This window comes from Gopherus flavomarginatus, chromosome 6 (genome assembly GCF_025201925.1).
Source record: "Gopherus flavomarginatus isolate rGopFla2 chromosome 6, rGopFla2.mat.asm, whole genome shotgun sequence".
Lineage (NCBI taxonomy): Eukaryota > Metazoa > Chordata > Testudines > Testudinidae > Gopherus > Gopherus flavomarginatus.
Window position 1 is genome coordinate 84,062,942 of NC_066622.1, and position 15,111 is coordinate 84,078,052.

The following is a 15,111-nucleotide window of genomic DNA, read 5'->3' on the forward strand; positions in this document are numbered from 1 at the left end:
ATTTGTGTCCATTTATTCTTTTGCGTAGAGATTGTCCAGTTTGGCCCATGTACATGTCTGAGGGGCATTGCTGGCACATGATGGCATGTATGGAAGTCGCAATTCTTCAACAAAAAAACCCTTTCAACCTGTAAAAAACAGATTCCAATGAGAAACTACAAAAGTTTTTTCCCCTGCTGATAATAGCTTACCTTAATTGATTAGTCTCATTAGAGTTGGTATGGCAACCCCCATATTTTCATGTTCTCTGTGTGTGTGTGTATAATATATACATATTATATGTGTAATGTATATGTATATATATCTTCCTACTGTATTTTCCACTGCATGAATCTGATGAAGTGGGCTTTATCATGAAAGCTTATGCCCAAATAAATTTGTAAGTCTCTAACATGCCACAAGTACTCCTCATTCTTTTTTGCTGATACAGACTAACACGGCTACCACTCTAAAACAAGTTTGTTGAGACTGTGACTAGCATATTCTGCTACTTAAGAAGCCAGCTAACAGCAGTTCTATTTATTATAGTTATTTACCCCTATTGGTATGAAGGCTTCTTTTTGTTCCTTGTTTTTCTTGATACTAAGGAAAGTTAAAATGTGGGTCTTGTGACCAAGGTCTTATCCTGAGTCCAGATTCATTGATGTACTCTGGCTTCTTTGTGCTGTTCTAGTGACATCAGAGCACCCTACATTCAGTTTAACTGACTGTTTAGCCTGAGTGTATGGCTATTTTGCATTGTTGGCATGGTAGAGAGCAGCTGACTCGTACAGGTTAATCTGGTCCATGGTTCCTCTTGCAAGTGAAGAAAGGATCTAACTATGATAAACTGATTCCTGAGATTGTGCAATCAACTAGAGTCTTGATTTACCCCTTTGGTGAAGAATATACAGTTTGCACAGCTGACATCTGTAGGATTAGTATCAGAAGGAAGTTATTCACTGCTGGGAAAGGGCAGTACTGCTACTGTAAAGAACAACTTTAGTTTATATCTGAGGCCTTTGGAACCTGCTCAAATGGTGCACTAAATCAGTATATCTCTTGGGCACTCTGAGCCCTGCCCCTCTCTGCCAAACCCTGCTCATTTTTCTGACCCTAGCTGACTCTGTGTCCCCGTGATGGAGTGGAAGTTGCTGGTAATTTTGCCATTCATCCCTGTTTTCTGGTGAATGTATCACAACTGTTTGCCTGCAACCTTGATTTAGCTGTAGACAGTGAATTAAATGCTATGTCTCACTTAGCTATAGCACATTACAGACTGATTTATCAAACAGTTCAGCCCTATCTTCACTAGCCAGGGAAGCGTGATGTCTCCATGCTAGCAAGAAACATATTTACAAATATGGCTCCAGTGAGTGTGGTTAGACAGTAATGCCGCAGACCTGGCCCAAGTGCAACAGCAGTCTCCTTTGAAAACTGATAGGTTTTTTGTAACTTCTCTTTAAAGACCAGAGTTTCCTCTCAGGAAAAGAATAAGACTTACTCCGTGTCTGTATTCAATTATATATACTGTGGTCTGATATTAAGATCAAGAGAGAGGATTAACCCAGGTCAGCATCCTTCGTTGCTATGCCACTCTCTCATAACTGTTGTTGTTTTAGATGCTGTCACCCTTCCTCCTACTTCTTTTAATTTCTCTTGCTTTCTGCCATACATACAGTGAGAACAGACTGCCTGCTCTCTGAGCTCCTACAGCCCAATGCCCACGTTTATTCCCACAATTAAGAAAAACAATCTTTTTTTCTCCCTGTAAAAATGTGCGTGTTAAATTTGGTTACATGAGCTCTTTATAAAAGAATCTCGTTAATTCTGAGACTTGAGTGAGCATCTGTATCACAATGCTGAGATGTTTCTGCAGTCTCATGAAAGGAAACATGCCATTTCCATCCACCCTGCTTGATATACACTTTGTGATGAGACCCCTATAATTTCTGGCAAGCCAGCTATAATAATTATCTGATTTGGAGTTTAAATAATATATTTATATTGTAATTCTGTAAGGATGGTAGTGGGTGTAAACCTAATTTTGAGTGCTAACTCCTTCACAGATTTTGACATAACTTAGCATTGCTCATACAAATCACTCATGATATAATGCTATCATCTCAGAAAAAGCCACCCACAGCCAAAAATACAGGTATGCAATATGTTTTCATGAGTCAGGTACTTACAACACTCTATCAGTCCTTACTGTTTTAGAAGCCCTTTCCCTTTCTTCTTATAACATGCGTGAAATCTTGGCCCCACTGAACTCAATGGTGAAATCCAGGGCCAGGATCTGTGTGGTGAATACAACATTGGTCAGATATTATGGACCACCGGGACATTTCCTCAAATTTGTGATTCTTGGCTTGGAGAATAAATACATATCCCATTATAACTACTACTGTTTAGGTTTCCATGATTAATCTGTAATATAATGGCTATAAATGCTGTCATGTGAAACTAATTAATCTGATATACCATATCCAGCAGAAATTCTAATGTGATTTTTTTCTCACTAAGACTACTGCTGAGTGTATTCTTTTTGATACTTTTGAAGATATGCGGAAGCTTACACTGGCTTGGCTGTCCTGGGTATATCCAGCCTTTGCTTTTTGCTAGTAGTAGGTACTACTAATTCACTCTTTTAAATTAGGATGCTTCCAGTTTATGAGGAAATAACCTTGTCATGGGTTTATAAAAATCCAACCCTTTGGCACTACCTCTTAGAGATTCCTCTTAATGCTCATATGTATGTCTTTGGCTCAAAGTATGGCTATTACTGCATTAATAGGGAGCATGCATAAATTGTTATACAGAAATGTGTATTGTGTCCTCTGCATTCTGATTGGCTGCTATAATTTCCTTTGCTTTGACTGAATACTCTTTTTTTTCAGAATTCTCTTTTTATTATGCTTAAAATAAATGTCTGCCTCAACTTCTGACCCCTTTCCCACATCTCTTAAACCCAGTCTTCACAATATCTTTCCCTGTTCCTCCTCGCTTCTTTAGGTCCTTTCTTCTTTAGGCAAGCTTAGGTGTGCATCTTACCTCCACCCAGCGTAATTCTTTTTTTCAAATTACATTGTATTACAGAACCTGGGTTAGGTGGGGATCAGAAAACACTTTAGGGTAGACATGTTTGTTGTGATCATATAGATGGGGATTTCTGAGGGCAGTAGCTAATTAAAGGGTAGGATTTTCAGTGTATACTTTCACTTTGTCTAATAATGGCTGTCATTCAGAGATTTGCATAACTAGAGTTATTTTAGTAAATGAAGCCCTCTCAGCTAATAAAAGTAGAGGGAGTAACATATCTGAGAAATATAACAAATTCCTGTGCTAATGTTGAGTGACATATTTCAATATCATTAATATTAATATTAATAATAGATTACATGGGGAAGGTAGTCCAAACAGGGAGAACAAACAGTATAATCTTTTATCCTATAACATTTATGCATGTGTGCTGGTTATGTACAGGGAGAATACAGAGGAAAACAAATTAGTTTTCATACCACAGTGGGAAATATACTTTAGCTGTAAAGGATTAGCAATAGAAACTTTGACAACCTTTTAGAGTGCTTGTATTTTCACACAGTGGATATCTTGGGTGACTTCCACAACAGTATAATGTAGGACCTGGAGTACATGATCATAGAGAAAGAAGACTGCCGATAGAAAGATGGAACAGCTAACCTGCTGAATCTTGCCATAATTAAACAAACTTCTGCTTATTTTAAAAAAAGAAAGGAGAGGGGCTGGGGGCATTATTTGCAAGATTTTCAATACTTTGCCAGACAGTTTTACGTGTTGTTCTTTTTTCATAGTATTCTGAATGCAGAGTCATTCTATTTTCAATTTTTTTTGTTTGGTTTTCTTCTAATTTCTAGGCATAAACAATTACTTTGGATGAAATTCAGAATGTAGAAATAGATAAATTCATTTCATTAGTTTGTTTCAGGGAACAAAAGATGAAAACTGAACTTGGTTGTGTTTAGTAAGGCCCTAATTCACCAAAGAACTTAAGCATTTGCTTAAGTCTGTTCATATACAGCAAAGCTCCTTAGACTATACATAAGAGATTTGCTGAATAGGGATGGAGATTAGCATATGTTCTGACTGCTCTGCTGAACTGAGTCTTAGGGCTGGTCTACACTACGGGGGAAAATCGATCTTAGATATGCAACTTCAGCTACGTGAATAACGTAGCTGAAGTCGAAGTATCTAAGATCAAATTACTCACCATCCTCACGGCGCGGGATCGATATCCGCGGCTCCCCCTGTCAATTCCGCAACTCCATTCGGGTTGGTGGAATTACGGAATCGATATAAGCGCGTTCGGGGATCAATATATTGCATCTAGATGAGACACGATATATCGATCCCCGAGCAATCGATTGCTACCCACCGATACGGCGGGTAGTGAAGACGTAACCTTACATACAGATCAGTGCTTTTAGTTCTGTGCAATCTATTTCTTCTGCCTCCTCCATTTTTTTAAGGCATGCTTAAGAAACCCTTGCTTGTTACATAATAAAATAGTCACCATTGGAACAGTTTATTCATCTAAGTATTTTCAAGATTTCTCTCCCTAATCATGGCTTTCAAATAAGCCATAAATATAATGTTGATCATTTCCACAGCTTGTTGGCAATATTCCGCCAGCTCATTTGGATTTATTTGAACTTATTGATGTGACATATGTGTGATTTTTTTTTAAATGGAACCTTTCATTTGTCACTTTCTTAAAGGCATACTGCCAATTAAGAGTGTTATGTGCAGACATAGCAAAGATGATGGGTACAGTTACCAATTTAGAAGAACAGTGGCTGTTTTAGCATGGATTAGAGTGCCACAACATCATCAAGTTTCATTATCTTTTACTACTCTAACTGTCAAATGAGAGTATAAAGTGGGTCCACAAATACTTATTACTTTTTCTGCCATCCCACAAAACTTGATTGCAAAGGTTTCAAGATTGGTGTAATATTCATAGTAGATCAGGTCTCATTGCAGCTTGCAACATGACAAGTCTTAAATTAAGCATTTTAAATAATTTGTAATAATTCCTTCTTAAATATTGTTTACTTTCCATAAGTCTGTTTTATGTATGTTAAATAAACTAGTACATTCTCTATGTGATATGCCTATGAACAATATTTTTTTAAATTATGAAAGTACTGAAAATATGTGACTAATCTGATATGTTATATCAACCTGTGCAAGAAAGTGAAAATGAAATGGCTAATTCTACAGGCTAGTCCGTGTAAAATCAATCAAGTTGAGAGTGAGCACTCCTCTGTCTCTCAGAGCCCAGTGGAGTTGTACATTAATCCTAACAGAGAAACAATGAGAAATGTCCAGTATAGAATCATTAAATGTGGAGGCTGCACCTTTATTAAAACAATTAGCTAATGAGGAGCCACCCCACCTTCTCAAACTACCAAGCATTGGACTTCAATTGGGCACCGATGGCTCTGGGTTCTACCAACCTGAGGATGGTATGAGGGCAATGCCCCCTCTCAACACCCTCAGGCTTAGCCAGGCTCCCAACCCATTCCTCTCCAATATGCAGGAGGTAGGATGCATGAGATGAGGTGAGTCACATGCTGCACGAAACCTGCCACCTCACCACAATGTTGTGCTCTGGGTCCGTGCCCAAGAAGCCCATTGGACCCTTTTCTAACCTGCCAACTATATAGGTAACCATCCAAAGTTCTGGTTAATTTAAATAAACCCCCCAAACCAGATCTCTGGGATGGAAAGTGGAGAATGCCAATTTTGCCATATTGGAAAAATCCTTTCCAGACCACAAATGAAAGATTGGAGATCAGTCTAGCCACCCAGAATCACAGGATGTCCAGAATACGTCATAAGACTGGGAAAGGGTAGTCTTGGGACAGAGACCCCCAAACGGCTATCTGCCTCAACAGCAAGCAATAGCCAACTACCACCCTTCTGCTCTGGCAAGAGCTAGTCAGCTGGCCCATCTCAAACCCCTGTCCAACAGCATCAAGAATGGGGTGGGACAGGCCCATTGCCCTAATGCAATGTGAGATATAGCTTCCCCCTCTTCCCAGACAGAGTGAGGAAGAAGGGGGATGTTGGAAGAAGGGAAAAAGAAAGAAGGAGCACCTTCCCCCTCTCTCTTACACCCCCACAGATTGCGGGCCATCAGGAGGGATAGGGAGGAGGAATCAGTGGGAGGAGTATATGTAGTGTTTGCTCCCGCTGCTCCTGGCTGAGATTTCCCTCTCTGTCCTGCTGGGACTGGTGGTGTTTCCATTGCTCTGGGACTCATCAAAGACTCACCCTAGCTAGTGAGGTGAGAATTTGTAGAATATGGCCATGCTAAATATAATTTTGCAACTTTCAGGGAACAGATTTTCAGTTTAATAAAATGTGTATTTTTACTAGGTAACATGACTACATTTACTGTTGTAGAATGATAGTAAGAGGGCAAATAAAAATGTTTTTCAAAAGGCTAATAGAATGTGTTACCACCAGTAGAAAAACAGCACCACTTCTGTGGGTTATTTTGGTACTTGGATATGAGAAGTGCCAAATAAATAAGTTCAAGAGTGCAGTGCTTGTAAAGTTGTTAGAGTCTGCTGTTCTCTTACATGTGTCACTCTTTGGTCCTTCAGAGTTGGAGGTTAAAAAAAAAATACTGAGTCCTCCCTCTTCTGTTCTTAGGAACAATGTTCATTATTATTTGTGACTCAGCAATAGCATTCTACATTATACAATTTTACCATGTTTGAACACAGTTGTGAAGAATCCAGATCATTGACGCAATTAATAGATTCTTAGATTTTAAAGTCAAAAGGGATCATTGTGATTGTCTAGTCTGACCTCCTGCATAACACTAGCCATTGGGCTTCCTGTACTAATTGACACTGGGGTAAGTGGAAAGCAGGTCAAATTGTATTCAGCATCATGTCAGTTAACTGGGATGAAACCCTGGTCCCAGTGGGGAATGACTTGTCCTGCTCTCAACTGATTGCAAAGTTGAGTTGTCTAACTCAATTCTTCACAGCCGTGCTCAAATGCAGTAATGTATGGTAATTTTCCAATGTAGACAAGTCCAGGGAGGTTTTGAGGTAGCTCAGAAAGAGATAGAAGCTTTGAAATAAAAATATCCTTTCACTTTCTTTTGGTTTCACTAAATTTATATTGAGTTTGAGTCTGGTATGACTGTTTGAAGCAAAGATGTACTCTCACATATTCTGTAAATGTGGTATTCTAGCCTCAGATCTTAGGAGGTACCTGTCTCGCTGAAACATAAATTTATTAACCTAAAAGCAGCATTTTAGATGCCACTTCCAATTTCAAAAGGCAGTTCTTTAAGGAACCATGAGTAGAAATGTTATATTGTGAAGGAGCCAAGGCTGCTTCTGTTCCTGAACGCCGTCATATGAGTCAAGATGCTGTTTTCTTACTCTTAGCCAAGGTGTCAATACTAAGATGAGTGTATTGTTTACATCACGTCCAGATGCTTTGGTGATGCAGAGGCCTCATTGCTGTCATTTACAAGTCCTTGCCACTACCCTCCCCTGCCCCAACTAATAAATAAATTAAAGGCAGAATTCTGATTCCCTTATTCAAATTGAATAGTAACCTATTCCACAAATAGTCTCACTGAAGTCAATGGGATTAATGTGGAGTAATGGCCTATTCACTGTGAATAACAATATTAGAATCTGACCATAAAATAAGTGTGTTGAGGCAGCAGACATTTTGGCTTGTGTGCTCCAGTTGGCTGAGAGATAAATATTGCCCAAAGACATGCTACCCTTTAGGCATGGCAAGAAAGGACCTTAAAATTAATGACAAGATAAATATTCACTCTTTATTAGGACAACCAAAGACTGAGATGTTGTAAATGTGCCATCTGGTACAAGACCAAGGCTCTGTAAACCTGTAAAAAACTGTAGTAATAATTTATTTTACTTCATATAATTGCTTTTTTACTGGAGTTAAGAAAGTAATGTTTAAATGTTTTCTTTTGATATTAAATGATATTAAATGATCAAGAACTATTCAGAGGAAACTTTCTTGAAATAGAGACTATTTTATATCACCCGATTTATTTACAGCAATAAGCTGCTTCTGTAATGGTTCAGATTATTAGACACATGTAAGTCCTTTGCAGCATTGCCAACAATGTGATGTCTTGAAATTCAGTTTTTATTACCACATGTGTATGTTTGTCATTTATCCCCTTTTTCTCAGGTGCAAAGAGGGCTACCAAGGAGTCCGCTGTGACCAATTTTTGCCGAAAACCGACTCAATCTTGTCAGATCCAAGTATGTCAAATATTTTTCTATTATTTGATCACATGCTGGAGGCAACTCTTGCCATAAGAGATGACCCTTTGCCTATGGTTAGAGTTTCTGTTATGGCCAATTTCAATTGCTTTTACAGAATGGTATCCCTTTAGTATAAGACTTATAAATCTTATTGATCAGGTAATTTTTGCTGGAAAAAAATACATACCCCTGTAAGTGATTTTAAAAAGAAAAAGGGGGATCTATAGCAATAAAACATATTGGATCAAAATCTCAGCTGGTGTAAATCAGCATAGTTCCATTGACTTTGATGGAATTGTGCCTATATTCACCAGCTGAGGAGCCTAACCTTTATTTTTGTACCCTTTTGTTCTGTGCTACTAGTAAAACAATATGTTTCCAAAGGAACAAAAAAGATTAACTGAAAAGTACAAAATTTTATATTCCTTAAAGTGCAACATTAAACAATTAGCAAAAATATGGTCTCTTTACCACAATGTGTCCCCAGGCTCACATGAAGTTGTACTTTACTTGTGGAGTAAGGTTCTACCCCCCAAGAGCAAAGTGGATAGAATGTAGCACTATATTACACCTCCTCCTGTATGTAAAAGCACCAGACAGGCACATGTTTATTTTTTTGTTTTGTTACTGATTTTCATTCTGTTTGAATAAGAATTTATGTAAAATATCTTAGCAGAACAAGGCCTTTTCCTAAAAAGGGATCCCATTTAACAAATAGCACCAAATTATTCATCTAATTTTCTTACCTGCTTTTTCTTTAAGAAAAACTAAAAAAAACATAAAACAAAGGGTCATGTCCAATCCCTTATTACTTTCTTATACTTGGAAAAAGCAATATATTTCCAGAGTGATTTAAAAAAAAAATGATGCTTGTTTCTTTCTATTTCCATGGTTGCTGGTTATTCTTGTTGTTTTCTTCCTTTGCTAGGTGTCGAAAAGGCTATTTGGATGACTGCTGCCAGAGATACCTGTTGCTCTGCAGTATTGTATGTCTGATGGCTCACATTATAGATTGCTTTGTGTTTGGTCTAGCTTTTCTTTTAGCCTGCCCTTTAATTGTAGTCATATAGTCTACAGTGAAGAGACTGATTCTAGCCCACTAAGTTGTGTGCATTAGAGTCACCAGCTGTCAGGCAGGCAGCTTCAATGGATTTTAAAAGCAAGAGGAAGAAAAACCAATCAGTAACATTAAGATGATGTAATGCTTACTTGACTTGGTTCTATCAGGAGATGTTAGTCTAGTATTTCTGGGCTGGAGGTGAGATATTGCAATGAAATCCAACCAAGGCCTGATTCAAATCCCAATGGAGTAAAGGGAAAGACTCTCATAAAGGTGCAGTTAGGCCAAAAAACATACAGAATTTATATTTTGAATGTATCCAATGTTTCCTCAGATCTTCAAGCATATTTTCCTGTTGTTTTTTGACATTATGTTGATTGTTCATCCTTATTTCCATTAACATGGGAGACACTGTTATTCCAGTTTGCTTACGTTGGTACTGACTACAAAATAATTATGCAGCCAGCAGAGCCTGTCCTGTGTTTTAAATCTCTGCTGATCTTCTTGTCATACTTCTTGATCATGAAGGATAATTTAATTTTGCTCAATATGGGTTGTGTTCACAAATCTACTACTGTGCTGACTTAAAAGCAAGCAGCTAGATCCTCATCTGATATGAATTGTCATAGCTCCACTGAAGTCAATGAATAGCCTAAGCATCTTCCCACCCACAAAGAAAAATTGTGGTAGGTTGATCAGTAGCCAAAGATTTTTCCCAGACAGTCTTGGAATTCAGCTTATGTGTAGTCCTTATCTATGTTCAATAGAAACAAACGTTTTGTGTTGGTGGCGTTTGTGCATACAAGCACACCTGGAGGGTGCATGTGACCATATCTGTGTTTGTTCTAAATCTTACAAGACTACATTATGGATCATGTTAACTCCTTGTTGTTAACTGGTAGAAAATAATGAAATGTTGTTTTCGCTGATAAGTAAATTCTGTATTTTTGCTTCTATTTCTCCTCCCTCTAGGTAGGACTAATGAGCAACACACGTTTATTATTATTAATTAGTACCAGTAATGCTTGCTATTTGTATAGCTCCAACGAAGTGCTAAGTACCGGTACCTGATGTTATTTCTTGACAAGCACATCTCCTTAGCTCTTTGAGGCTCTGACGCATCCCCAACTTTACTAAATTTTAGTTGTGAATTTTTGTCATCACCAAAACTGATTAGATCAGGACTGAGGGTCGAATCCCACTTGACTTCAGTGAGACTATAGTGGGTTGGAAGCACTATGTTTTGTAGTCAGTGTGACCAGGATTCGGCCCTGTGATTGCTAATTTTTATGACCATTAACAGCAGGTATGTTACTGGAAGCCTATAAGAAACATTGAACTAACATGACACTAATCCTTCCTTTGCCCCGATAGTCCAAATTAGCATTAGGTTACCCTATTTGTCAATAGAAACTAAACAAGTAGAAGAAACAGAAGAACAGAGGATGGAAGCAAAGTCTAGTCACTGACAGAATAGCAACAAAGTTGCCTTAAAATCTCTTAAGATCTATATCATTTTAGGAGACTTGACTCTTTGTTGTATTAATTTTTAAAACAAAGAACAAAGCCAACTTGCATTGTATTTCCAATGGCCTTGATAGACTATAATCCTGAGAGTGAGTGTAAAGGCCATCTCCCCCCAGCCCCTTTTCCCTCAGGTCTATCCAGCAACTGGAAGCCAGAATCCCAGCCTGCTCCCTTCCTTCCTGCTGGAGGTAAGAGAGATGAAAGGAGAGGAGTCACAAGCTATGCAAATCAACCCCTCCCCACCCAAATCGTGAATTGTAGTGCTCATTGAGGACCAACAGCAAAGTCAAGTTGTATAAGAAAATGCTGTACAATAAGTTTAATAAAATTACACAAAATAAATCAAAATCTGACCTGCCATATGTTCCTATCCAGGATGGGGAAAGGAAGAAGACACAGCTAAAAGGAGTAAATATTCAGAAACGTAGCCCAATAGAAATACAGGTCTATTCCTTTTGTCCTATTCCTAAACTTTTGTCAGTTTTTGTGTGATTCCTTGTGTTCATGACAGCAAAAGGTTTCGACCTCAGGTGCATTAAAGTACCAGCCAGCTCATTGCATGGGCTAAAGTCTTAAGACTTCATGATACAATTTATTCCAGCTACCAGCTGGGATAGGATGGTGCAAGGTATGTCCCAGCTGTCTTGGACTCAACCTTTAACTCCCACCTTGCAGGTCTATCCATAGGGAGAGAAAGCAGGTGAAGGTAGTACTGCTTGGAATTAATTAATAATTTGACCTACCCAACCACATTTCTGGGTTATAAAGTAACTCCAACAACTCAGAAAGCTGTGCCAATACCCTCAAATACCTAGGCTTTCAAATAAAGCCAGCAAGTTTCGAGTTCTCTGTTACTAACCTCACAGGACTGTGCCTTCATAATAGCACAGTAAGCTCTGATTACTGAAATAAGAACCCATACAATGGCCTACATCTTGGTATAAGCACATCAAGATAAAGGTGCTGAAGCAATGAACTCCCAGATGCCCATTCTTTGATATCAGACCAGGAAGCTAGAGGCAGAGTTGTCACCCTCACAACATCTTGTAAGTTTTGTGACATTTGGTGTTTTGATTTTTTCTTTTTTTTTTAATTGTCTCATGGACTTCTGCTTTCTTATTCACTATGGCCACCATCTTCCACTTCCCCTAGTGGGACTGAAGCCTTGGGTTGCCATTTTCCTGCAGCTTCTGCAAGTGATAATGAGGTTGCCCCAAGAAAAGATAGCTGTTATCTCCTGTTATTTCCAATGTGAATGGAATCAAGCTTCCCCCTGTGCTCTATCATAAAATCTGAACAAGAAATGGTGAACATACAGAAGAATATGGGGTGCAGAAAAGTGTCAATGAGTGATGCAGGAGTGTGTGAGGAGAAGGAGGGAAACTAAGGCAATTCCAGGGCAATATGGGGTGCTGAATGGAGATTGTGAGTAGGAGACCGTGAGAGCAAAGTGAAGGGATGTATGCAGAATGTAGGGGGTGGGGGGGCAGATGTGTGACAGGAGAGTGTGGGAAGAAGAAAGTATAAGGTAAACGGGAGGGAGGGATGGAGAGAGAGACCCCCTTTTAGCAATGGGCTGAACAAAACCTTGGACCAAAATTTTGGTTTGAGATCTGCATCCAGAGCTGAATTTTGTGGCCTGGGGCCATCTCTGAAGAGAGAGGTTTTAATCACTTCCATGGTAACTACATTATAGAAAAAATGCCATCTGTTTATAGGATCAGAGCCTTACTGTCCGTAAAACGAGTCCTCAGAGCAGCTGTATGCAAAGTTTATCTGGAATTAGTCATTTTCTTTGGCCAATTCAATGTCATTTTCAAGACTAATGCCACACCACACATAAGATCATAAAATAAAAGTCTCAAGGGCCACTGAGGTGAAACGGGTTAACCATAAAACATGTGTTATCAAATGTTTGTGTCCCAGAGGCCAGTAGGATTAGAAGTAGGAGCTGCATTGACCCAAAATGATCAGGTGGAGTCCTTGAAATGACAGGACAAGATTAGATTTGTTGATATGGGGCAAGTGGGCCTGACATTTCTGTTAGCAATAACTTGTAGGGTTATATAAATGGAGTGCCCCTAGGGTACATGACAGGCATCACAAATCAGCCTTGCAAAGCAATGAGAGGGCCCCAGGAACAAATTGTGTGTATTAAAAAAGAAATCCTGATCGAGTATGTGGAAAAAAAGAAGTAGAATCACTTTAGAGATTTTACTAAATATAACAACAGGCAAGAAAAGGCACATCACATGGAAGTGCAACATTGAGCATTGGGTTGCCAGTTCTCCAGACAGACGTATAAGTATTATCCCCTGTTCTTGTCATCTGGTTCCATGTAAAACACCATTTAAAGATAGTATTCTCCTTCCTCCTCCATTTTTAAAGGTATTGCATCACAAGGCAATGAGGAAGTTGTGGATATTTATTTTGTTTTGCTTTTATTTTTAAGGGTGGGAGTGGACAGAGGAAATCCAAAAGGGAAGTGGGGGACACATTTTCTTGATCCTCATGATAAAATTCCCATGATGCATATAGTAAAAGACTAGACAAGGGCCCAGATTTTAAAGGTATTTAGCCATTCCTATGCTAACTGATTTTGTAACCTAAATCTCGTTTTCAAAAAGGATTTAGCTACTTTGGAGTCTAAATTCTATCAACAGAACACAGCAATACCTACATACCTTTAAAAATCTGGGCCGAGGTGTTTTTATGCTGAGGCTGTCCTGGAGCTTTACAATTTCACCTTCCTTGTAGGAAAGGAGACTCTTTTTAGACAGGAACCCAGTAGAGTTTATTCTGCAGAACAGGAGCTTTGCTGCTGAAGAGGTGGAATTGTCAGGCTCCAGAACTGTATTACCCCAAGAACAAGCATTTAATATGATGTGCTAGCCAGGTGTGGAAACACTATAACCAGGATATGACAGAACGTATTGAAAAGCCAAGGCCCAAGAGAGGCAAGGGGAAATCATAACCATGCTGCCATCTCAGGAGAGGAAAGAGGAATTCAGGATCCATAGTCTTTCAGCTCAGGTAGCCAAATTGTTCCTTGATTGCTTTAAGTGAAATTAAAATACAAAAGTATTTGGACCTTATAATTTTACAGTTTTGGAGGTAAGCTAATTGAGACTCTAACAGGGTATCTAACAAGACCTAGCTCTTAGATAACACTGAATACAGCATAGCTGACAGTGCATTATAGGTGTCATTTGGTGATTTTTCTGTCAGCATCATCAAGCACAAAACAAGATTATGGTGATGTGCAGCTAACTAATGTGCAGGATAAAAAAAATTAAATTACTATCATGCTTCTCAAGTCTGAAAGTGAAAAAGCTAGCGAGAGAACAGTTTCCAAATACCATTAAGATCATGCCTCTTTTACTGCTTTTATCTATAACAGCAGGTCTTTTCTTTTATTTTCATCATCAAGTTCCCAAACCATGGATGGAGAGACAGAGACTGTCTGGCTTCATTTGTGTGCCAAACATTTCCGTTGGTTTTGGATCACAGGGATTTACATCTGCTCTTCATTTTGAGTTTCAGGTTTGAACAAACCCTCAAGCTCAGCTCAAAACCAGAAACTATAAATCATACCAAGTTTACATGAAAGGATAGAAAATGTCAGCAAATCCCCAGTAGCTCTGTCACAAGTTTTAGATTTGTAGCAAATGTTTTGAACAGTGCTACTGCATGGAATATGTATGAGACTGAATAAAAGTATTGATTGAATCAAGTATGTTGGATTTTTTCTAAAAGTTCTTATACATTACCGGCTAGATTGTGCATTTAGGCATATCTCTTAGCAAAGAGTTACACAAACCCTGAGAAACACAAGTGGGCAGAATGATTCTTGGAGCTTCTAGGAGTGGAGTGCATGTGTACCTGCTGCAACACCCGGTGTGAAGTGCAGCTTACTTCTCCATCATGTAGCTGGCCAGTTTGGCTAGTGATGTATGGGGTGTGCCAGGGTCCTGCTTCATCCCTGTACCCACTGAGGTGTCCTGCATCACTGGGGGACTAGGGAAGGAGCTACCTGTAGACTGCAGGTTACAATCTTGCAGGCCCTTATACAGATCATGGAAGTGAAGGGGAAGCCTCCTTATGCTCTTCCCCACATTTTGCATCTACAAGTGCTAGCACAATCTAAATTAATTGGCAAATCTATGCAAAATGTGTGACTATAGCAAATGCAATATTTTGAAAAGTCAGCAATAAGGCAAAAGACAT

At 38.9% G+C, this 15,111-nt stretch overlaps 1 protein-coding gene across 3 annotated transcripts in view; it reads left to right on the forward strand.

Moving 5' to 3' along the window:
• NRG3 (neuregulin 3) overlaps positions 1-15,111 on the forward strand; it is a 959,051-nt gene that overhangs the window by 689,446 nt on the left and 254,494 nt on the right. For all 3 annotated transcript variants that reach the window (XM_050959091.1, XM_050959094.1, XM_050959092.1), the window contains exon 3: positions 8,221-8,294. In XM_050959091.1, the coding sequence (XP_050815048.1) occupies positions 8,221-8,294 (74 nt within the window). The remainder of the gene's footprint in view (positions 1-8,220; positions 8,295-15,111) is intronic.